Raw genomic sequence first — 25745 nt, forward strand, 5'->3', positions numbered from 1 at the left:
TTATCAACATATCTGTAAGGTCGATTTTAAAAGCAATAGTTGTGTAATTTACCGTATAAAATAGTGTACACTCCTAATACTGTACTTTCCTTCAATACAACGAAGAAATAATTTGTCCAGCAGGTGGGGCTATTGTCCCACCATCACCCCAAAAAGCGTAATTGTTGTCATATTTAGTATTGAGGCTACTTTTAGAAATCATTCCAATATTTCGAGCATTTTTTGTTTGGGCTGCAAGTGTACCTCATGTTTTGTTCTTAGATAAAGACAATTCCATTGGGTTGTGTGGAAAACAAGGAAATAGCAAACACAGGTTGAGGTTCTCCTGAAGGCAGGATGCAACTTGCTGCATTATTAACATTTTATTTGATCTCGTTAGGATAACGATGATGCAAAATAACAAAATAAAACACCCCTTCTCCTATCAAGCAAAGAAAAAGGATCAAGTGCTGTTGGTTGATCATGAGTTCACAAGTTTGGATTAAAAAAAAAAAAAAAAAAGACTATAATGAGCGGAACATTTAAAACATTTTTTTTCTGCAACATGAACTATATACAAAAAACATCAATCAACCATGGATATGCTGTGTATATATACACGGTATATTAATAACAAAAAACAGTATATATAGCATCTTTTTGAACACCCGCTTTAAAAGTAAAAGCAGCTATTGGTCAACGTGAGGTCTTTTTTTTTTTTTTTTTTTTTAAATATCCTTCAGCTGTAGATGTGTAACGGAAACAAATAAATAAAACCAGACAAATAAAAGTGTCCTCCTGTGTGTTGTATCCTGTGTGCCATTTCTGTTTGGAATACTGCAGAGTGCAAGGAAATAAACCAAAAAAAAAAAAAACATCACCATTAATCAGCTGTGCTCCTTTCATCAGTCTGTTCAAGAGTTTCGAGAAGGTCACTTCTTTTCCTTCTTTTTCACAAGCTTTCACAAGCCTTTCGACACAGGAGTGGGGAACCCTTTTTGTGGTTGTTGCTTTTTTTTTCTCAGGGGGGGTTCCAGTTTCTCAAAACCTTGGCGGGGGTCCGTATGTGTACAGTGATACCTTAAAATACGAGTTTAACTTGTTCTATGACCACGTTCATACAGCAAATCATAATTCCCCGGTGAAATTAAATGCCTTTAATCTGTTCCAGCCTCCCAAAAAATAAACATAAAAATCGGGGTATGTTTTGTAAATGAGAAAAATAGCACGCTCCTATTTCCTTCAATCACAAGTACTTTTGCACTTTACACAAAAAATCTAATGAGCATTGTGCTACTCCGACTGGTTTGTGTGCCGATACCGTCCGACTGCCATACAGATATTTGGAGCTGATCAGTTTCACAGTAAGCTATTTGATAGCCTGAGTGTTTGTTAACATAATGCAGAGAAAAGTTTGCGATTAATTTGAACATGCCTGAAATTCTCAACTTTTTTGTTCACTATTTGCCAAGCTGTCAATTGTGAACTGTGTTGAGTTTTGTTCACTGCTACCATTCAGCTTGCGTCTCAATGTCTTGCTCTCAAGACAAAGCAAAATAAACGGCAGAACAACTCGTATCTACAAAAAGGTGTGTTGGGTCACTCGTATCTTAAGGCGCCACTGTAGTCCTGCTCTTATTTTCAGAAGAACCTTCCATGTGGCAGTGGGAAGCAGCTGTTTTTTTCTTTTGGGGAGGACACTCCACTTCCTCCAATGGCTTGGCAGGGGTCCAGATCTGTGGTTCCCCCCCCCCAATAACCAGAGAATCGAGCCTTTCAGCATAGGAGTGGGGAACCCATTTTCAAATGTTTCTTTTTTTCCTGGGGGGCGCTCAGGTTCTTCAGATGCCTTGTCAGAGGTCCGTTTATGTTGCTTCCCACCCTTCGCTTTCATCCAAAAGTTTTTGTTTGTTTGTTTATTAGCAGCCTTGTTTCACAGTTGAATCCTTTATCTACAAACTTGGCAAAATGAATATTTCTCTCTCTATTTATATAAAGTATGTACAGAGGTAAGATGCAGGAGGTCCTACGTACAAAAAGCGCTGTAGTGTGTGTGTATGTGGCAAAAGTAAAAATCCTGAGGTATGCACTGAGGGTTCTCTGGTGAGAGTGTGATTGACGTGTGTTTATGTCTAAACAAAAATAGATTCTGTGGAAGGAGCGGTTCGGGTTAGGAGGGGCTGTGGCGCGGTAGAGCCAGTATGCGTCCGTTGGTCTTGCCGCCATTCATGTGCGCAAAAGGGATGTGGTGCTCCTCGTAACTTCCACCGCCGCTGTCCCGGTCGGGGCAGCAGCCAAGTTCCCGTTGTGAGTAGGACGAGGGGTCCAGGGGGATGCTCTCCATGTTGTCCAGGTCCAGGTCCAGGTCGTCGACACTCTCGGGCGGCTTGTTGTCTTCGCTGTAGAAGAAGGAGCGATCGCGGTAGGACGGGTGCAGGTCGTCTCGCAGCATCTCGATGATCTCCTGGAAGGACGGCCGCATCTTGGGGTTGTACTGCCAGCACATCTGCATCAGGTTGTGTCTGGAAAAGAAAATAGAATGGAAACAGTCAATTGTATCTCTATTTACTATTCTGTTTTGTTGTCATGCTTGAGAGTTTGCATTATTTCGGCTGATATGGCAGCTCAAATTGGTTGCCTTATGAGCCTTTCTAGTTTTGCTGGTTTGGCGCCGTCTTGTGGCAACAATATGCAGTTACAATTCCTCTTATGGGAAGGGCACCTCAATTGACAACCACCTTCCAGGTGCCAATATTTACAGTTTAAACTGTAATGCATACCACAAACTATTATCCCAAAACACTCCAATACAATTTATAAACTGAGATGGTTGCAATTTGACACTGTTGACATGATGTACTCACAGCCTGTCTGCGCAGTTGTCTGGTCGGTCCAGGTATCCTCCGTCCATGACAAACTTGAGCACCTGCTCGTTGGAGAGCCCTTGGTAAGGCTGCTCGGCCAGTGTGCTGATCTCCCACAAGACCACCCCAAATGACCTGTGCGCAAAGCAAAAAAAAAAAAATGCTGCGATGCAGAAACCTTTCTTTCATGTGTAGTTCAAAATCGAGCAATCACCAACCAGCAGTCCGAATGTGCAGTGAACACCCCGTCCTTGAGCGACTCGGGCGCCATCCACCTGACGGGCAGCAGACCCTTCCCTCCTTTACGGTAGTAGTCTGTCTCGTAGATGTCTCGGGTCATGCCGAAATCTGAATGGAGGAAAAATAAAGCTTATTGAGCAAAAGCTATAACACTCAAAATATTTGATTTAGTAATAGAAGTTAATATTGTGAAAGAAATCTGAAAAAATTCATTCAGAGGAAAAGAACGCCAAAAAAGAAATAAAAAAATTAAAGGATATTAAATAATGATTAAAAAAAAAACACAATACAAAACTAAACCTGTAAAAAACATTAGCCAGGACAAGAGTGTCCACATCTTCCCAAGTTGAAAACCGCACCTCCTATTTTGACGGTGAAGTCTTGAGCCACCATACAGTTCCTGGCAGCGAGGTCCCGATGCACAAACTTCTTGGCGTTGAGATACGCCATGCCGTCGGCGATCTCGGCCGCCATCTGGATCATCTCCTTTAGCGTGGGAGGCGGGCGGCCCGGGTTGTTCTGACAATGACATCCTTACATTTAATCGCCGAGCACACTACGGTCGAGCGAACATGCGAGAGAGCGTTACCTCGGCGTCAGGGCGTAGGGCGCGCAGGTAGCTCTTGAGGTCCCCGTGGGTCATTAGCTCCATGACCACTAAGGTGGGCTGACCTTTGGACACCACGCCCAGCAGACGCACCTTAAAAAAAAAAAATTTAAAAAAAGATTTGGTGACCACATTTCAAATGGCAATTGTCATGATGAGCCTTATTTAGTGTTTCTCAATGTTTAATAGTCATTTTCTATTATTGCAGTAATTCATTACGTGGTGTATTGAAGTGGTTGTTGCCGGGACGCTTACCACGTGGTGGCAAGTGAAGGCCTTCATAACGGAAGCCTCGTTGAGGAACTCGATCCTCTCGCGCAGGCTGGCCGACTCGTTGACCGTCTTGACCGCCACGTGCGTCTCGCCTTCGCCCTTGATGATGTCCTTGGCTATGCCTTCGTACACCATGCCGAAGGAGCCCTGGCCCAGCTCTCGCAGGATTTTGATCTTGTCACGGGGCACCTCCCACTCGTCCTCCTCGTACACTGCACGTCATCGCCATTGCAGTTAGCCAACGAGGATGCACCATTTTTTTGGAATCATCCAAAAAAGTATTCAAAAATAGAGCTTACCGTCATTTGCGCTAAGGTACTCGGGGTTGGACGAGGCGTAAATGGGACCGCTGGGCCCTTGAGTTTGGCTAAAAGGAAAACAATCCCGTCACTTCATGGAATAAGAGTGGCGCTTGGAGATGAGTAACTGAGGCCGCCTACTTTTTCTTGAACATAGCGAATCCGACCAACGCAGCAAACACCACCAGCCCGCAGATGATGGGTCCGATGACAATCTTTGCAATGTTGAGAGGATCTCCTGGTAAAAATAACAACACCGGACGTGAGCCATTCCCGTGATCGCATCACGCCAGCGGCAGCAAAGACTTACTCGCGTCCTGAACATAGAAGTACGTGGGCTCTGTCCACGAGCCGTTGCCAGCCAGGGAGGTGGCTCGGATCCGCACCGTGTAGTTCCCGGAGTGCATGACTCGCACCTTGCAGCCGCGCGCGCTTTTGTACGTGCTCCTGGACACGCAGTGGTGCAGCTCCTGTGGCGCCACAACAACACATCATTCAAGGGCTAAGTCTCATTTCTTCATCTCCTCAGAGATCTTGCCGGAAGCCAGCTCAAGAGACGCAAATATTTTGGCTTGGTTCATATCTGGTATCCACACATTCAGACAGGCCCCGATGAAGAAACTGGCCTCCCTTGCAGGGGCTGCTGTTTTGGTGAGCAGCAGACGGCGCTTCTGCTCACCTCGCTGTCGCCGATGCGCTTGTAGTTGATCTCGTACAGGATAATCATGCCGTTGGGGGCGGAGGGCTCCTGCCAGGCGATGTGCGCGGTCATGTCGGACACCTCGCAGGTGATGGGGCCTGCGATGTCGTCGGCTTTGTCTGTTGGGGGGCGTAAAGCGCACAAATGTCGCAAGAGGCATACTATTTGGTTGTGATCGGTTACAGTACCGTACATCACGACTTGATTTTTCAGGTATACTTGTGTATTTATATTTGACCACTTTGTACTTTAACTCAACTCATTTTGTAGTTAAGTGTGCGAGCATAACCTTCAGGCATGGTGCGGGCGCTGACGTAGGCCGCCATGCTGCAACGGGCCTGGTCGGTTGGGTGGTTGCAGGCGTGGATTTGGATCTGGTAGCTGGTGAAGTGGCGCAGGTTGGAGATGACCGTGGACTCCTTGGCCAGCACGGTGACCACCGTCTTGGTGCTCTTGAACGTCTCCTCGTCCTCTGGGATGGCGGTGCTCGACAGCCTGCCTGAAGCGGCGGTGGGGAACGGGCGCGTTTGGTTGGCCACGCCCATCGCGGAGCGCCGTTGTCTTGAGTGTCTGAAAAGTGAAAATAGATTTTTGAGACTTGACGGTCCCTTTCAATCTTAATGTGGGGAAGGAAGTCTTACTTCATCTCAAAGACTTCGTTGTGGAGGTAGTTCTCGAAGGTCTTCCGGTACTCCAGCTCCTCTTTCTCCTTCTTCAACTCTTTGTCGGTCTTGGGACAGGTGCAGCATCCCGTGCCGACGCCCTGCTCCTCTGTTTGGTTCCACTTTTGCTCCTCGTTGCCGTCCACCTGAGTGGGTACCCGCGAGGGCAGCTTCATTCCTGGGGAGATGAAAGGATACTGTCACAAAAAGGGGACCGGACAAGTCACTGACTTCAATCTTAACTGTTGCAGTCATGTAAGGCAATCTTTTATTATTTAGCATCATCTACTCTGGATTCGTACCGTGAACTCAAATATCTTTCCTCTTTGAAATGAATAGGAGTACTACGAATCCATTCTCAGGGTCTCAATCCCGACAGATAACGCCTCACCCTTCTGACAGTAGTCAAACTTGTAGAGTTCGCTGGCTTCGGCCTGCCGCTGACAGAAGACGAGGTAGTGTGTGATGTTGCCGTTGGGGTCGTTGGGGGGCTTCCACTTCAGTATGATCTGGGAGGACGAGTTGGACGATGAGATGGGGTCAAGAGGGACTGACGGTTCTGTGGACAGAAAGACAACGACACAATAGGACTGTGGCGGAGCGCCTGTGAGTGTGTGTGGCAACGTTTTGCAAAAATGCATTGGAGTCCAACTTTTTCTACTGTTTGAGAAGGAGAAGCAAAAGTGATGATCAGCTGATATATGTTAAGAGATTCCACTTGTGTACAGTCAAACACAAATTGATGGGTCATGGCCGACGGTGACAAACATGAAGGATCAAAGTCAGGACGTGATGAAGGAGGGCAGTCTGCATTGTCAGGGTGAAGGCCAGTGCAGACTATTTATGACCGGCTGATGCTCATACGGAATGACGGGTCTGCCCTTGGGGCCAGGACCAAGAAACCTTGGGGTGAGAGGTGCCAGACACGACGAGAGCGCCAGCCACGCTGCTCTTGACGCGGCTCCCGAGCTATCGCAGGCGTATCCAACAATCTCTATTCCTGTGTTTCCATATGGTATTAATAATATAATAGAACGTATTTCAGTCTGAAAAATTGGCACACAAGCCTGCCATCTTTCCACTATGAAAGGATTTATTTCAGGAGGTGGTAAAGATGACGGGTATCACAAACTGTCAGAATCCTCCCGGCTCCCGGGAGAGCACTTAGTAAAAAGTGAGGATCCAGGCTAACAAAGTTACACTTGGGCCACACGTTGCTAATATTGCTGTGTGAAGTTCACTTTCCTAACCCGAAGCCTCCCTCATTTCAACACTTCAATCGATATGCGATGTCGACTTACTGGTGGCGTTGGTGCGCACGTAGATGATGTCGCTCTTGGCCCCGTTGACCTGGTGCTCGTCGGAGGCGGAGAGCTGCGTCTTGACCATGATGGCGTACTGCGTCCAGGGCTTGAGGGGCAAGATGAGGTGGCCCGGCTCAAAGTGGTCCCTGTCGCCTTCGGTGGAGCGCGGCGGCGGGTCCACGTCTGCGATCACCCAGCTGTTGGAGCCGCACGCGTCCTGACCGTCAAACTCGGTCACGTTCTGAAAAGGCCTGGAAAAAAAAGAGCAGCGTGACATGAAAATGCTTGAAAACAACCGACACTCTGGTGGCACCGTAACGGGAAAAGAACTTACGCCTCTTTGTAGAGCACCATGAAGCCCAGCAGGTCTCTGAAGTCCGGAGGCCAGAAGGCTTCCCACTTCACCATGATCTTATCGCTCATGGTGCGGATCTGAGTGAACTTCAGCACGTAATTCTCGCCTGGAAAAACATATTTGGACCATGAGATGAAGAAAGGGGCAGAAGATGTTCACCGGTGATAAAGATGCTCTTTACACCCTCAATCATTTGAATGTGCGGTTTTGAAGTTAATTGAATCTAAAACGCAATGTTGTGGATCGGCCATCCATCTGCCGAAGCTGATTTCATCCTAACGCGACACGGAGGAGCGGATCGTCCATCCGTCGAACATATTTTTGAACCAATAGTTTCATTGTGGGTTGCCACGGCAACGCCACTTACACGATGCCTGGTCGCCGTTGTTCTTGGACGCGATGTCGTTCCTGCGCTCCCGGGTGCCGGTCACCTCCTCCATTTTACGGATCTCGGACATGCACAATTTGGAGTTGTAGTGGAAGAACATGCGTCCCTGCACAATGCTTAGTTTGTGCTTGGACCAGTCCCACAGCTGTCGCAGGTTCTGGTTGTCCAGGGCGTAGAAGGAGTAATTGCTAGGGAAGGCAGGAGAATAGCATGACTCGTGCATGACAAAAAAAACAAAGTTTGAGATCCCTCCCTGCAGGTAGAGGACGCCTCACCCAATTTCCGTCACCTCCCCACGAATGACGTGCAGCTTGCGGAAGAAGGAGAGCGAAACCAGGGCGTAGGAGCGCCGCACCGTCAGGTAGCCGGAGATCTCCTCCAGCTGGCCCAGGCTGGCCTCCAGCTCTGCCGCTATGTTGTCTGTCACCCAAAACAAAACAAAAAAACGTTTTATCATGTTCCCTGGTCAGACTTTGAGTGCGGCCATTTTGGGGCGCTTACTTCCTCCGCGCAGGTTAATGACCAGGCTGCCATTGAGGATGGTGCAGCCTCTCAACGCCTGCGCCGCCGTGACCGAGTCCACGGTTTTCAGACCCGTGCACACTTTTGGGCAGAGTCCGGCACATGGAGTGCAGTTCAGCCTGTGCAGACGAGAAACAAAAACGTGTTAATACACTTGCAGGGAAAAAATGGGAACTGTCTTCGCCTTGAAATTCTCAACAAAAAAAAAGTCTGTTCATTTAGCATGTGTGGCAAAGTTTATACAAACAGCGAAGAACGTCAGCGCTAAGAGAACGCTCAAGTCATCCGGGGTCACCGCGGTAACAATGACAATGCCCTTTATCCTTATCCTGCTTCGCATCCTGAGAGAAATATCAAAACCATTAGCGAATAAATGTTCCCGCCGCAAAATGTGCCTGTGTGACATTTTCTTTTTTGAGTCACTTCACCGCAATTAAAGAAAACAGTGAAGAGAAGTGGACGATAACAAAACAGCTCAATGTATACCTCTCGAATGAGGCGGACCCGCTTCTACAACCCGGCTTATGCAATGTTTTCATAACAACATCTCTTGCCATAACAGATAAGCGCAGCTGTGTGCGTCTGCTGTATTCAATTATTTTCCTGAAAAGCAATCTGCACAATGCCATCATTCAGAATGTGGTGGTGGTGCTGAGCACAGAAACAAAATACTTCGAAGTCAACCGCAAGAGATTCACTCAGCAGACCCACCGGAGGTATTTATTTTTCCCTAGAGTGATTAAGGTTGTGATTAAAGCGAGGATTAAACACTAGAGATGGACGTTATGCTCGGGGGCCATCGGTGTGATCGGCGCCGCATTGCGAGCTGGCGGCTTTATGATGACGGAGCGGTTTTGTTTGGCAAAAACACAAAGGCAACTGCAAAAACAAAATGTCAAAGCTGCAGCAAAGAACTGAAACTTTGCAGTCCGTGCTCCGCGCACACATAGTGACGACAACCCAAATTCCTCGCAGTGTAGCGTCTACTGACAATACCCTGACTGGGCGTCAGCTAATTGGCCGCATTATTCATGGCGGCAGGGGGGGAAAGAAAAAAAAAAGCAAGTATTGCAGCCACTTGAAGATTAATGACAGATTCATTCGGCTAAGCAAACAATCGAAATCACTGCGACACTTGAAAAAAGCCTCGGGAACGACGCGGCCAAGTATGTGGGTTCCAGCGTCAGGGGGGGGGAAAGAAAAAACATCTTTAGCTTACATTGACCTCATTCCCTTTGTGTGGTGCCATATGTGCAACTTTTGTGTGTCGAGTTTATTCTGAGCTGAGGGAAACTGCTGAGATGCGACAGTACGAAAAGCGTTCAGTTGAGGTCAACGTCATTTGCAAGACGTGAACGTGATTGACACAACAGTCAAGTGCAAAATAAGGGTTGAAAAAAAATAAACCGATTGTAAATGTTATTACCGCAATCTCGAGAGATCAAAAACTACCATTTGAATTTGGTTACAAAACAGCAGCGCTTTCTGAAACGCTCCAACAGTCCCTGATGCATTTGCGTCACAATGTTGTGAAATTGTTTGTCTCCAGGTTTTGCTTCACCGTTCAAGTATCCTTCCTTCGAAAACTGCAACTATCGTACGGCAAGGCTCATATGGCGACCGCGACAGCTGTCAATCTGTCTCTCGTCATTTTGCAACACGAGACGAGACATGCTCGCGACACCCCGCTGCTTTTTCCTGTCTTCGGCCTGTCAAGAAAGATCAGGAATGTCGGGAGCTCAAGTTGGCTGGTGGGCACGCCCAAAAAATAAGCCAGTTCCCTGTTGAGGTCCGCGAGGCTGTCGGAGAGAGATGTGAAGAAGGTTGTCGGGTGGTCAGCGCGTGTATGAATCTTCCATCCAGAGTGGAAAATCGGTGAGATAAATAGGACAAAAACTGTAAATGGAGTCAAGTGGAGCAAAGGGGAAAACACTTCATGTCTGAGTCACTTTGTGGCAAAGCAGACTTTCGTTGGCAGGCTAGAAACCACCAATTTTGTGTCGCGAGAAAACATGTAGAGTGAATTCAGCCTAAACCTTTTCCGGATTGCTTAAAACATCAGTAAAAAAAATAAAAAACAATCAATTGCTTCAAAAAATGTAGAATAGGGCAGGGTGTAATGAAATGTCATTTTGTCAATGAAATAATGACTGAGTCTGTCTATTAGCGAGCGAGAAGACAGTTTTAGAAAAATGCGAGGTGCACTCACGCGGACGAGTTGACGGTGGTGTAGCCGGACGGACACTCTTGGATGCAGCCGTCGTTGTGGATAACGTACTCGTGGCACTCGGGGTTCTTGCTGCGCTCCTTCTCCCGCCTGCACCTGTCGTTGAGTTCCTGGCAGAAAGCGAAGGAGACGCAACGCCAGCCCTTGAAGGTGTAGTAGCCGTCGGGGCAGCGCTCCACGCAGCTGCCCCGGTGCCGGAGGCCCCGGCAGGCCACGCAGTGCTCGGCCGACTGGGGCTCCAGGCAGCCGCCCAGGCAGCGCTCGTGGCAGCACTGCTGGTCCCGGGTGCAGGCGCGGTGCTTGCAATGGACTGGGCACACTGCAGACACAATCAGGGCAGGATGGTGAAGACGTTACACTGAAGCGGCCATTGTTTGGATCAAAGGAGATGTCATCTGGGTTGCATTCGCAATGTAAATACCGCCTCGAGGCTTTCCTGTGTCTCTTAATCATGGGTTCACTTCAAGGGCAAATATATCCTGGTGTTGCTGTTTCTATTTCATGAAAAATGTTCCACTGGATAAAGATCAACTTCTATTTGATGTCCATTTCTTAGGGAGGCCATCTATCACACAAACCAAACAGATTTATAATGCCGGACCTGAGAGGGGAGAATTCTGAAAAAATGCTATCACATATATATCATCTTCCACACCGAGCCCAACAAATTGTTTTCAAGGGATGAGCCGCCCATCAGCTGTTTTTTTTGTTTTGTTTTTTACTTGGGAGGGCAAACTGGAGATAGAATTTGAACCCCAAACAAGTCAGATATGCAAACACATCTTCCCTTCCGCACACTATCGTATGCCCAGGAGGAATTAAGAGGTTTACATCGCTTTATTGCTCCAGAGAAGTGCTCACAAGCCAAAGTGAAATCCCTCACTGGGCCAGTCAGCAACCAAGGGGATCATCTTGCAGCCGGGTAACAACAAGTCATTGTCGGGAGCCGGGGTGGCGGACATTTCCTCGACACCAGACAAACGTTAATGAGGAAGGGCTCTACTTGGGCCGGCGGGAAGTAAACACGAGCGACGGTTGACATCTTTTGCAAGAGAGACACTTTTGTAACATGAAACTATGAGTGACGGGTGACTCAAGAACACACGTCAACAACCAAAACGTGCGTCTTTGTGAACACTAACAGTGTGTTACCCGAGCAAAGAAACAGGGGGGAAATAAATATTGCTTTGAAGGACGGATAGCGACGCGCAAGGTGGCTGTTTATGCAGGCGTCTGCATGTGTGTTTGTAATAATAAGCCTCTTATGTAACATTAGATCATGTGTGGAGGCACATGCCTATGTGCGCCGGTATTTTGTTATGACAAGGACAAAAGGTTCTTTGAGGTAAACAGGATCTGCCTAAAATAAAATACACTGACCCCACTTATGAGTTGGATTAAGCAGCGGGAAGGGGTCGGCTTGTGTGTTTATAATAACCCATGCAAGGGTTACATTTTGTTTCATAGAGGTCACCCGAGGTTTGGGGCTGGTTTCTCGGCTGCGGCTTTACTGTACAAAGTTGTTCATTTTGAAAAAGTGGTCATGATTTTCATGCTTGTATCTGGTTTGGAGTGTAAGCTGCTATTTAAGATTGACACTCAGCCCTTCCCCATGTCCTTCTGCCACCTCTGAAGGAAGCATGTGTGGGCTTCAGCAACATGAGAATGGCAGTGTGAATGTGAGGAGGGGCTGGGGGGCACCATGCATGGGGAAAATGCTATAATATAACCGCTGCTTCTTACCTAAGTGGTTCAACCACCTTTAATGACTTCACAAAAAAGCCCAGGACGCTTGAGATCCGAAAGATAGCACCCAAAGTTTGTCTCTAAACCTGTCCTTCAACTTTGACGTAAACGCGCACACCATGGCAGGATGCTGACTCCCGATCCCGCAGCAGAGCTCCATGCCGGAGTGTCGCGGCCACAAAAGATCCACCCTCGGCCTTAGCCAATGTGTTGGCTAGCTGCGGAGGCTAGCCATTCAAACGGCCTCTCCCCAGCTCCGAGGAAGACGGGCCCCCAGTTTTAACCCTTTCGGACCCTCTCTGATGGCAGCTGCTCAGCATGAGAGCGAGAGGGAGGAAGGTTTTCGACTAAATATTATACAGACTGAAACACACTGAAGTTGCTTCACCTGCTTACAAACTTTCTACCCAAAAAAAAAACCCAACTCAGACGGAAAGTACCACTACAAAAAGGCCCTGCAGCATAAATCTTTGGCTCTATAGTTCTGAGGCACATTCTAGAAATTCTCACGGGTCGGAATTTGAAGTCGGCAACGTCTCGAGTGCTGAGTCCACCACCTCTTAGCCGATTTGTAAACTTAATTAAGGTGTCTGAGGCCTACTCCGACTTGTAAGTAAGACCAAATGAGTTAATCGGCTTGACTGCTGCTGCTGCTGCTGCTGAGATTTATCCTTTTCAGGAAAGACCTGTTGGAATGTAACATTTGAAAATAATTACACTGGGTTTTACGCGTCCGAAGAATTATGTACCGTGCACTCTCCGATTCATCGCAGGGGAAACATTACAGACAAGCTCAAAATCTGCACTAGAGACCATCTAAGAATGTATTTAAAAAAATACTTTTTTACCCGCTCCTACACAAATTCAACTTTGGTGCTCCGATGCGGAGGCGCAAATTCGGCAGCCGGTGGAGCTGCTTCAAAACGTAACAAGCCGGAGACCAGCGTCATTGACTTTCCAGAGAGACAATCAATAAACATGGTTTAATGTTTAATGAACCAGTCAATGGTTGGTTTGGATGAATGTAATAATAAATAAACAGCGGCAGTCTACTTGCATTTTGTTTGAAATGTGTAATCACATCGAGTTGGCGTCGAAGAGCACAAACATGACAATAAAAATAGGAAAAACATACCACCTGGGACTCAAAACGCGATGGCAAGTTAATTAAAAAAAAGCTAACGCTACGTTAGTGCCACCGAGAGTTTTTTTATGCAAATATTTACGAAGGAATTATCGTGTTCGCGTAAGATAATGATATACTGCGGCATGTTCTGATATTGACGTATAAAATTAGGTTACTACGTCAGGACTATTTCATAAACTAAAGACGCCTGTTGTTTGTTAGTATAGCTAGCTAGCTAGCTACTTATCCCAAGGATGAATGATATTATAAGAGAAATTGCCTTGATTGACATTGGTTTATTAGCTAGCTCACAAGTTACAATTGTACCTTGACTTCATGATGTGACCAAGCGCACAACTCATTTGACTTGTACTGTACTGTATTGCAAATGAAACATTCCTTATTAAAGACTGCCTACATACTGAAGAGCCTTTCTCCGAGGCAGAGGCACCGCCATCCATCCATTAAATCATTCCATGGCATCCTTTCAATTTGGCATGAAACAACCACTTATTCAGGCCTCGTGCGTTAAGTTCATATCGAAAGGGCAGAAAATGCAAAACGGTGTGAGCGGCGGTGTGCTGGATGCTAATTAAAATTCCACTGCAATGACAAGGGCCAGTATTTAGTTTCTTCCCCCTCCAAAAGCCCAGAGGAGACAAATCCAAGTACGGACAAATATAAACGCTGCCTTTCTGGGGAGGAAGGCAACACGAGTAGCAGATCGTTCCGTGGAAATTGAACGATCAAGGTTTCTAACACAACAGCTGACGTCTGAACTGTGAACCGCAAACATCTCGCATAATAAACATAAGTGACTCGTTGCTTTGCTTTTCTAAGGTTTTATTAACGGTTACTGACCATTGATTCGTGGGAAAACAAACGGCACCATGCTCTCGTGCAATTTTCAAATTGAACTTATCCTTGAAAGGTGAGGAAAGATTCCAAACAAACAGCCACTTGTGAGACCTTTTAACGATAAAAACAACTCAAATCATCCGCAAGTCTGTACAAACATGCCAAGATTGTGTTTGGCTGATTGAGTTTAGTGAGTTCAGCAAAAACAAAACAAAGAGAAAAATCGTGACTAATGCGAATGAGGAGAGTGCATTTGTTTCGTCCTTCCTTCCTGCTATGCCTCGCTCGTGACGTGTTTTGATTTAGCAGCCGAGGCGGCGGGCTTTGGCTGAGCTCACGGGGGTGACAACAGGTAAACAATTTCATTAGCGAGCTCCGCTCTCCACTGATGGAGAACAGAAAAACAACACGGGGGGGGGCTCTTTTTGTTATGAACGCCCCCGCCGTCGTCATCGCCACCTGAAAGCAGGATATCCAGTTTGTCCGAGACTGGAATAGAAATGATAAACACGCATGCGGAGCAATGGTGACGGGTAATTAGGGCCGCTGCTTGACAGGCAAATGACGCACGAGATGCCCCGTGTGTCTTCACTGCCTTCCGGGCCTCGCTGTCAATCGGAAGAGCAAGTCATTTGCACGCTAAATGTTGACTTGGACAGTCGCACAAATAAAAAAGCTACAGGGACACTAAGAGCTTTTTGTTTAAATAAATTGTATTACATGGTGGATACAGCAAAAGTCTATAAATGGGCAAAATTTGATTTGCTGGGACTGCAAAAGCCAATCCTCAGTTCTTGCTTTTTCTGCATGGATTAAATCCAACCACCCGACTCAATCTGGAGTTCAAGAGTCAAACTTCCACACAGATCGGAAGGCTGTGGCCAGTGCGCAGCGGGTGATGAAAAACGCCCGTCTGTCCGGCTTGTGCTGGATGCCTGAAATGTCTGGGATTCCACGGGGCAGGCTCCAGTAGCTGTTCGGCGAAGAGTTCGCAGGGTGCAGCTTCTGGCAAGTGCCACAGTGGTGAAGTCAGCGTGGGGGGTGGGGGGGGGTTCGCTATCAGAATCATCTGCCGCACACTTAAGAGAGTGAGACCAAGAACTTTCTGCAACAACTTCAAGACTCTCAAATGGACCGATTCAGTTCAGTGGCTTTGTTTTTATCTTACTCAGCACACGCGGGTACACTTACGCTTGATTTCAATTTAGCGTGAAGGGAACACATCATTCTTGCTTAATTATCATGCCCTCCAGCGGTGGGTCGCTGGACTTGGAATTAGCCACCAAGTGCGTCATCTACTAGGCAGTTATGTTAGTAGCGTGACGTGATGATGTTTTGTTTATACAAGTATTGAGAAATAAACGGGCCTGGCACTTTGCGGTCGGGCAGTGTGAAAGAGACAAACGCCGTCTTTGTTTCTTCAGGTCACCAAGCATCAGAAAGTCGAAAATCTCCCAAAGCAGCTTCTTTCTATCCTTTCATCTACGAAAAGTGTCCGGTTCCGCGTCCATTCATAACCCGGCGGTTGAACAACAAAGACGGGAAACAATCAGGATGAGCACAATCATCTGAAGTGGGGAAAGAGCGGTGGCGCCACTCAGGATGGCAATAGTAGCCCCGCCCACGCGGGAGCAGGGGACCAGAGTTCAGCGGGCTCGTGAAGTGCCCTCGTCCGTCTTGACCGCTAACTTTGCGATTCCTTCCTCCGGCGAGTGATGGATGGCTTAATGTGCAGTCACACCGCACTGTTACTCTTCCTCTGTCTCCTAGCAACAGCAGCAAACAATACCCCCCCCACACACACACACAATTATGTCCATGTGCGATTTCTACGGCTCATCTTACGCACACACTCGGTACCCGGAAAGCTTGTGTCCGTACATATGAACCTCTTCGGCTCGTCTTCTTTTGTCCACAAGGTACTAACCAATCAGGAGAAAATCATTAATTATGCATTATGTATCGACTCCAACCTAAGGAGGGTAATTAAAATGGGTTTTAATAATAATAAAAAACACACACACACACAGAGGGAAATGGGCAATAATTGTCCTCGCAAACAAGAGATTGCAAAGATTAGCAGAGCAAATAAGAGGACAGGACACATTGCTAGGAAACACCGGAAGTCGTGAGTGGAGTAACCAAAGAGCGAGATATTACTCATAACCTGCAGTGGAAGTTGTTAGCAGAAAATGATTACACTACAAAAGTCCATCAGGGATTCATAACTCCCAAAATAGAGTGCTATATTGAATGAAGGAGGAAATGTCTAAACTGAGAGGTTACTAATTGACACGGTCCAAATCAACCTTACGGGTTGCCTTCAACATGGTTGGTTGTAATCAAACTCAATCAGAGTTGTGACTCGCGGGGATCACACGTAGAGCCGTTGCTCATCATTAGCCGGCGTGGACGTGACACAGCACGTGTTCCGGCAGGCGCGTACGGCCAAATCCAATCAGCGCGGCTAACCGCGGTCCCCCTCAAGCCGGCTTTGCCCAAAAGGATGTGCCAAAGGGAAGTGGGGCGACCCGTTGCGGTTGCTCCGCTTGCAGCTAAAATTACCCTGCAGACAGCGTGAGGAGGGCGACAAAAGGTTTCAAACACGGGCGCTAAGCCAAGTCAAGCCGCAGGGGATCTGGAGTCAAGTTGTTTTGTTTTGCGAGTGTAACCCAGTGACTCTTACAACAGCTGCCTGATCTCCTCATTGTCGACTAAGCAGTCACATTGAGAACAAGCAAATGTGTTTTATAGACATGGCTGGAAAATCATACCGTTTGGAAGTGGAGGTTTTGTGGAAAGATATCTTGACAGTCTTCCCCGTAGAAAGTGTGACAGTGTGCTTGACGAGCATGTGACCCGGGGAATCGGTGCACGTGGTTCAACATCTGGTCTGGACCAATTGTTGCTGGAATAAACCCTTGATGCTATTTGGCGGATAATCTCCACGCAGGTTTGTTGAGTGAACCAAAGAAAATCAATCAAATTTCCTCCACTCTCCAACCTGTCAATTTGGGGGGGGGGGTGGACAATTTACACTGCGGCTGCTTTCGAAACGTGCACGGGCAGCAGCTGGCTTCTGCTTCGCTGAACAACTGCTGAGCGACAAAAGCCAGCCGGGAATAATTGGATCAGCAACTTTGCAGATGTGGGTCACAAGTGGACTGCTTGTGCCTGTCCATCTCAGAGGTGGGGACAATGTCAAGTCAAAATGGTGACACGGCCTTTCACCGAGTGCACAATGACGTCGCGGATATGGCCAAGGATTAACGTCGCAGGCGGGCGACGCAATTATTCCAAATGACTCCTGAAGGGGATTAGGGTGTTCCAAAACAACAATTTATGGCTCCTCTCAGCCAGCAGGTTTGTAGACTCTCTTGTTTTTTTTTGGAGACGCTCGCACGAGAGACACAAGTTTGGTTTGCACCGTGCCAGGAAAACACAAAGCGTATTGCCGCTCTCGCGGTACCGAGCGCTTCAAGTACTCGGAGGAATCTTGCACGAGGGTGCTTGCACCCTTACGCAACACGGCGGCCTGCGCTTGAACAGCTCTCGAAAATGCGTGTGTGTGTGTGTTCCACCTGTGTTTGTGCTCCCTGCTTGCTTGTCGAGCGTCTTCAAAGGGCAGGTTGTGTTTGAGTTGTGCGAGAGTTAAGAAGAACTTACTTCTCTGGCAGTGCTTCTGCGTCCAGCATCGCTCGCTGAAGTGTCCGTTGATGGTGGTGGTTTGGCAGGTAGTCTTTCCCACGGACGCCCCGGGGCACACGTCCCCGCACTCCCTGTCGTTCTTGTTGGCCATGATGTAGTTGTCCTCCACCGAGTCCAGGACCTTGGACCAGTCCAGCGTGGACAGGTAGCAGAGGTCCGGGTTCTTCTCGATCCTGACGGCTCCCCGTGTGATGTTCATCAGGCTGTGTAGGCCCAGCTCACGCAGCTGCAGCATCTCAAAGACCACCAGGGCGTAGTTGAAAAACAGGTTGTTGCCGCGGATCACCGTCAGGTTGGGGAACAGCTCGGTCAGGCTCTCCAGGCCGTACACGCGAAACAGCAGCAGGTAGTCGGTCACCACCGTCAGCTTGGGGAACGACAGGCCCCGGAAGTCCTCAGGCTTGCTTCCAAACATGAGGATGATCTTGAGGTGGCCTTCGATCACTGTGCAGTTGGCCAGCGAGTTGAGTTTGGTCACATTGTTACGGATGTCCTTGCTTGGACAGACTGGAAATATGGAAAGGGAGAAAATGGCATCATTAGTTTTCATCAGTGGGCTGTGCACTGTGGCTTCCTCGAACTGTACCAGAAAAGACTTTCTCGACAGCGTCCAGCTGGAAGCTCCAACAACACATCATGCGGGGCTAGCTGAAGGCAACGTGGAGTCCTGCGGTGGCAGACTTGCAGATGATAGCGCCAATGGGCCGATAAAGAGCTTACATAAGGCTCAGAAAGCAGCAAAGGCCAATCGCCTGGTGAGAGTAAACGTGCTACGCCCGCCTGCTCAACACACACACACACAATTTTTCCAACAGTGGATAAGACCTGATCCATCCCGCTACTTCTTCTTCATTTGCTGTGCAAGTGCAACTTGGGGCATTCCGGGGTCAGCTGATAGTTCACGAGTGTGAGGCACGCAGCTCTGTATTTGTTTACAGAGGCAGCCACCGGTGAGCTGGGTGCACAGAGGTCGCCCGCTCAGCTGTAAGGTGGCGAAAGGAAAGGCATGCATGCGCCTCTTTATGGCCCAGACCTCCTTTGACATCTCTTGCGTAAGTTTGTTGGGTGTAAACAAGAATGGATATGGAATAAATTGGGTACGAAAAAAAAAACACAAGTTGGAATCGCCTCCGTTATTGACATGGCTACTTCTTAAAAAGCCTTTTCCTTCCAATGTATCCGCAAATAAGAAGCAACAACTATGTGACTGAGTTGGAACTTGGGGGAACTAGAAGGGAGGGAAAAGAAATTCTGAAAACAGCATTCAATTCTGAGAGCAACAGGAGTTTAAGAGCCACAAAGAGCTCAGCTTTCGTTTCTGTAGAGCGAATGGACAAACGTACAATAGGAGGGGACGCCGCTGCTCGTAAAGAACGCACCGAGTGACCCCGCGCACCAGGCCAGTGAGTCGTCGTCGTCGCGCCTATCAGCGCTCGCTTTCAGCCGCCACCATATTTTTAGCGATAGCCGAGCTAAGCCATTGATAGCTAAGCCCGCTGGAAACGGCAACGCGGCAGCTCCGATGTGCGAGATGGGAATTTTGGAGGAAGACCGAGCTCGTCCATGTGCGAGCATTTAGCCGCGACTTTTGCCAGGGCTCGTAAATCTCAAAGGACGTGCGGCAAAGGCACAAAATGGCCGCAGCGCAGGTTGTGGCAACGTGACCCGCCTTGAGCAAAACAAACAGAGAACTCTTGCACGAGCGAGTGACAAATCCATTTGAGCTGTCATACAAGTGGGAAAGATTAACCGTTGTACAATAAAACTCAAATAAAGTACAACACCACTCGCCCGTTAATGACACAATGCCATACGTGGTTAACGACTGAGTCGATCATTTCGATGCAAGCGGACAGATGTCACTGTAATTCCCTGAAATGGGATTTTTTTTTTCTCTAATACTACAGGCAGAATCACAAGAAAAATGACTTATTTCATTTCTTTTTTATTCATAATTATTGGACAAAAAAGTGACATTGTGATCATCGGACTGATGTCAATCAAAGTGGACCGATGACAAAAGCCACCTCAAATCTTTTACACAAAAATGTTATTGTCAAAGACAAATCAAAACAACAGCCGAGTTAAACATTTTTCCCTTTTTCAGCAGAATATAAAGATAAAATAATCGACAAGACAATTGATTGAAAACTATTTGTTAGCGACAGCCTTCATTGTTCGACTTTTAGGACATTTCTCCTGCACTACAGAGGTGTGCTCACAAAAGGTTGCTAAGGCGACGGGATGAGATTTCCATGCTGCAAGGCCAGATTGAAGTAAGAAAAAAAAAAGGCCTTGTAGGTGCTGCCGAGAATCATCAATGAGCCATTAGCAGGTCACAAGACGAAGCTACGTTTGAACAGACTGTTGGACGTCCACGCTGCGAGCGAGCGAGCTATTCCGATCCCACAAGGGGTTGCCGGGGGTAACGCGTTGTGAGGCTGGTACTGTGCATGGGGGCCAGGGTGAGGGCGTCTCTGAGAGGCCCCCCCAATAACGCGGGAACACAAACAGTGGCGCGATTGCGACACTTCCTTTTTCAAGGTTTCACTGTTCTTTGTGCTTTCTGTACAAGTCAGCGCGAATGTTACAAAAACATGTGACGTAATCGTCTTCGGCGAGCTTGGAAAGAACTGCGGACGATGCTTCGCTTCACCCTTCCGTTTACTTGCTGCTTTCCAACGACAGAACCTGACCGCTGTCACACCTTTGGGGCGGGCGATATGGCCTAAAATAATAATAGACAAACTTTTTCACCAAAAAATTCACCATGTACTTTTGTTCCTCCGTCAGTCCGTTGAAATATCTCTTGAGCTTATGCATTGATCGCCGAATGTGTGTTTTGTTTTGTTCAGCTAGCAACAGACAAATGGCTGTGAAGTCACATTGCACGAAATACAAATGACGCCGTCTGGCTTTGAGAATTGTGCAAGGAGAATAAAGGCGGGTTGGTTTTGATGATGCTGTCAGCAAGGTGTTAATTTAACAAGGTGCTTGTTACCGAAGCTGGCGTTTACAGTGGTACCCGACAGGCCCGGCCACATTTCACTGACAGCTGATTCCATCCCATTTACATAATAGATAAGAGGTGAGATTTTTTTCATTCATTTCTTTCCATATACTAATAAAAACCTAAGGAGGAGGTTTTCTTTTTGTTTTTTAAACCCACACATGTAATACAACAAACATGTTTGCCATGGCATCATATTTTCCGAGGCTCTGGAGTGGAGTGCATGATGAAAAGTGATGTTGAGGATTAATAGGCAGCTTTGTTGTCGTGCCAGGTACGCTGCATGTCCTTAAGACCAGTGGCCCAAGAGAAAAGTGAATCATTTGTAAAAATAAAAACGTCAACACTTATTTTACATGTGTTTGCTCTTTTTGTAATGCTCAAAGCTGCTGCTCAAATTGCGCTGCTCCATAATATAAGCTAGCATTAGCCACGAGGCTGGTGTGCTCAGGCAAAAGTCAATAGCCTACGGGATCTTTTTGGGGGGGGGGAAATTGCCGAAGACAACAGGAAAACGTGAAAATACGAATACACTGTTTACTTATTTAAATTTCAAACGTATTATTTTAATGTCGGCCAAATGCTAAAAAAAAAAAACCTTTGCTTGTAGTATTTAGCCTACAAGTACACTTGCAAATACTTTCAAATGTATTTGCCAGTCAAAAATCTTTACTCGCACGCATTCGTAACAAATCTTTTTAAAAAAAAGGGGGGGGGGGGGTTTTTAACGCAGCAACATCGACGCCAGCATCCTTGCACCTGCTTTGAATCATTTTGTGACCAATTCGGTGAAGTTGGAGAAATTGCGACAGTTGAAAATCACTGCACAAAAGCATATTGGTTCATTTATTCATTTAATAAAAATAAAAAAAATAAAAAAGAGCTTATAATGTCACATTCCTTTACTCCGAGTTAGAAACACAAAACAAAAAGTTTAACTTGGCCAGCAAGCGAGAGCTGATTATCCTCCAGCATTCTCAGGCTTCTTAGCCGGGAGGAGCGACAGCGACAACAAATTGTTTACGGACACAAACAGACGATAAGTGGACGACCTTTGTGCCTTTTATGCGCACGAGGCGCCTGTGACTTACAACATCGTCAATACGTCGTCGTGGCCAAAACAACAGCGCTTACAATCAAACGTCTACTGGCGACTCGGCAGTCTCACACTGGAATGCTGCCTTTCATCAGCATTGCTGCCATTTGAATGCATTTCTGCCTTTCCTTTTCAATTGCTTCAATCCATATACACGTCTCGAAACAGTGCATGTAAAAGTCTACACACCCTTGCCCAGAATGAACCATTTTTGTGAACGAGACAAAGATAAACCATTAGACATTTCCATGTGAGCGAAAACCAGTACAACGCAATTAAAAACCAAACTGAAATGTTCAAAAGGTGAGCCTAAAAAATGTAAATATTATGTATGCATAAATACCCATAACTTATATTTGTTCATTGTTGCAGCAGCCTTGGCAGCATTCATCAGAGTATCAGTCTTGGCGGCTTCCCTGACCAGTTTTCTCCTCGTCTTTTCATCAATTTAGGAGGGACATCCAGTGAGTGGTGATGTCACAGTTGCACTATATTTTATGTGACTGTCTTAGTTCCACGTTATATTGAATGCCTTGCAATTGTTTTGCAACCTTCCCCTGACTGGTGCCTTTGACGAATGAGTTCCCGCTGATGCTGAGGATACACCTTGTGCTGCAAGATGCGACCACAAAAGAATGTCCAGGAGAGCCTACTAAAACATCTGAACTTCATTTGGAGTGAGTGGTGCAATTGGGTTGGTTATAAGTCACAATTAATGGTGGGGAAAAACTTGTGTTTGTTTTCGAGGTCTCCCCCCTCCAACACACTTGATTCAAATGACCAAGATCGTTCAAGTTATACTGTTTATTTCCGAGAAAACTATATATATGAGGGGTTGGTATTAAAATGAAAAGGCTACTTACTTTCCGCGGTGGTGGTCACGAAGCAGGCTGCGGCCAAAACAAGAGCCAAAGTCCGGAGCCACATAACTGACTCGGGCTCGAGCGCCATCCGACAATCTGCTGCGAGCCGTCCAAAAACTCCCGAGTAATCCTTGTGGCGAGGGAAGGGGAGACACAAGAAGAAGGGGGCGTGGGGGGGAGGACGAGATGGTTGTTCGGGGATGTAATTCTTCTTCAGGAAATTGTTTTGCTTTTGCAGCGTGAGCCAGCAAGTAAACAAAAATGACCCCGGAAGATGGGCGGAGGAACGAGTCCAACGTGTTCACTCTGCACTCAAGCTGCCGCGGCGGCTAAAGCTAATGCTAAGACAGCCAGCCACGCGGGTTTGTGGCTTGAACTCCCCCGACTAAGTGAGCCCAAAAGCAGCTTTACCTGGCAGCTAACGTTAGCAACCAGGAGCTAACGAGCTAGTTTATCAAAAGTAGCCAAGCCCAGACAGACAACCAAGACCACACACGTAAAAGTTTGCCTCACCCAGAGTCACCTACAAAAATGGGTTGTTACGTCCACATAAACGTGGACTATTTACACGGCAAATTGATATTTGGTCTAATTCCGTTTCGTTCAGCTGCTGTGAGTCCAGGTCGCTGGAAGCCCGCGTGGCGCAACGTTTGCGTGAGTTTCGGAAAAACAACAACTCGTCCCACGAATGCGCGTCAAGCGTGGGCCAAAGCATGGCAAAAAGTTATCCTCGTGCGTTGTTTCTACTCCGAACTTCGACGCGAGGTCCGGTGCTGAGATTTCCGAAATGTTCTGCAGCTCCGCGCGACAGCAAGTGAGCTCCACGTTTTTTGGGGCTTTTCACGTGAACGTCACACCGTCCAGTCGCGTTGCTCGTGTAAAATGGCAGACGCGCCACAAACCAGAGCAAAGTCGTACTTGTCTTCTATTTTGGAGCTTTTTCAAATCTCGTTTGTACGGCCAGAAAAAGGTAGTTGCTCTGTCACCCAGGCTATGTGTGTTGACTGTCTTTTTTCTTCTTCTTCTTCTCCCAGGCAGTAAACAAACGCTGCCAAGGGAGTCAGATGGGCTCCTAGGGAAACACGGACTGGCGCTTATTGGATTCACAACTAAGACTGTCGAGAAGCTCATTTCAAAATCGACTTCTCCTCTGAATTTAGCATTTTGACCGCTCCTACCACTATTGTTGTTGCAAGAACCCTATTGTTTCTGTAGAAATTCTTATAAAAATGTCTTTTCCGTAAAGACTCCCATTCGACATGTTTAGGATGAACAGTTTTTATTTCGTCGCACACGGTTGCCGTGATGACGCCCTGTTTACAACGAAAAATGATTGGGGGTGAAAATGAATGAAGAATTATGAATATGGGCAAAATGTAAGAGTTACTGTCCTATGTTCAAGCATTATTATTAATAGTTTCATTATCGTCATCATTTTTTTATAACTAAAGTCTCTGGAGCTTTCCAATCTCTGGAGACGCACGTCTGCTCATTGTTTGTCTTCCTGGAGCTCGTTTTCCAAGCTGGTTGTGCGTGTCGAATTCCACGCATTTCCCACTGAGGACACGCAAAAGTCGGATGTTGAGGCTTCCTGAAAAGGCCGTTCCCAAACTTTTTTCAACTCCATGTCCTCCTGTCCCACACATATTTTTAAGAAAAGCTCTTTTATTAGCTCATGGCACTAAAATACCTCAAGAAGGAAGTACGCATTGTTGACCATGGAAGCAGATAAAAGGTCACTAACAACACCGTATCCAAGTGACAACAAAAAATGGTCAAAGCAAATCAAGATGAAGGCTAACACATATGATATAGACTACAACAGTGTTGCAGTGACGTTGGCTAGCTCTGAATTTTCAATTACAGTGGTAACTTGAGACGTGAGTGAATCGACTCACCAATTTCTAATCTTCTTAGCTTCATGCTAACAAACAATGCAAATCAGTTACCATCTATAATCACAGTTTGCAAAGCAACGGATAATTAAACACACGGTGGAGCAACACAAGTCGACAGTCCGGGATGGATAAAAATGATGCAGTAAAGGTACCGCCATTTTTGTCCAGGCCTATTTCATGAGGTAATTTCTAAAAATTCTTTTGAACCATAAATCAAAAGCAATGTGTGATCTTCATTGGTTTATGTGCAGTAAATATTTTATTACTACTTTTCTCAGAGTCAAGATATTTCTGTGACCAGAGGCGTACCAACACGACATTTGGTTTAAGCCCAACACCCTCATCCCCTTTGAAGCAAAAACAAAGGTGCTCGCAACAGGGTGGTGTGTGCTCATGAGTCATTTGTTTGCGTGCAAGCCACAAAAACACGTCAATAGTTCCGAAGCCATAATGAGTCTAATCTGAGGCGCCCGGAAGCAAGTTCACACCGGTACTCAGTGTCCTCACATACTGCACGATCGCTCACCCGACCCGAAGGCAACACGTGTTTTCAAAAGTCCTTCACTAAAGCTGGCGAATTAGCAGTTCGAGCTGATGGTGGCAGACATAACAAAAACAGCCGCGTGAGAAGAGCTGAGATGTCGTTTTCCATGTTCCTGTCTTGGTTTCCGTTATTCAACCATTTTTTTAGTGTCCTGTGAGAAAGTCCGGAATTTAGTGTGGCTCCAAAGGGAAAGGAAGACATTGGACCAGGCAGTACAACAAGTAAAATACAAATTTGAGATTCATTTAATATCATTGAGATGTATCAACTCCTCCCAGCTCATCAGTGTTCCATTAATACTAGTCATTCTTCACACAGGATAAAGAATATATATATATATATAATAAAAACAAATAGATCCTACATAGCATTAAGCTAACCGATTAAAAAGTTCCGCTTTTTAGGATCCAATGTGTCATTCTAAAGTTTGATGTGTTTTAAGAATACGATACGAGTGAGGTCAACAATGTCGAGGT

General features: G+C 46.7%; 1 protein-coding gene across 2 annotated transcripts; it reads right to left on the bottom strand.

Annotated features, from left to right (window-relative positions):
* Positions 1–314: 314 nt before the first annotated feature.
* On the bottom strand, positions 315–23876 carry insra (insulin receptor a). Of its 2 annotated transcripts, none has more exons than XM_037275542.1 (21): positions 22828–23876; positions 17817–18365; positions 10403–10739; positions 8173–8312; positions 7947–8091; positions 7651–7859; positions 7263–7389; positions 6926–7179; positions 6016–6183; positions 5604–5802; positions 5252–5532; positions 4942–5081; positions 4573–4732; positions 4404–4500; positions 4263–4330; positions 3946–4175; positions 3673–3783; positions 3443–3602; positions 3062–3191; positions 2844–2978; positions 315–2501 (listed from the first exon to the last, which is right to left on the bottom strand). In XM_037275542.1, the coding sequence occupies exons 1-21, from the start codon at positions 22913–22915 to the stop codon at positions 2150–2152; spliced, it is 4080 nt and encodes a 1359-aa protein (XP_037131437.1). In that variant the 5' UTR covers positions 22916–23876; the 3' UTR covers positions 315–2149. The 2 variants fall into 2 exon arrangements, with proteins under 2 accessions (XP_037131437.1, XP_037131435.1); XM_037275540.1 differs by having other exon boundaries at positions 5222–5532.
* Between the last annotated feature and the right edge of the window lie 1869 nt (positions 23877–25745).

Source organism: Syngnathus acus, chromosome 17 (genome assembly GCF_901709675.1).
Source record: "Syngnathus acus chromosome 17, fSynAcu1.2, whole genome shotgun sequence".
In the NCBI taxonomy this organism is placed as follows: domain Eukaryota; kingdom Metazoa; phylum Chordata; class Actinopteri; order Syngnathiformes; family Syngnathidae; genus Syngnathus; species Syngnathus acus.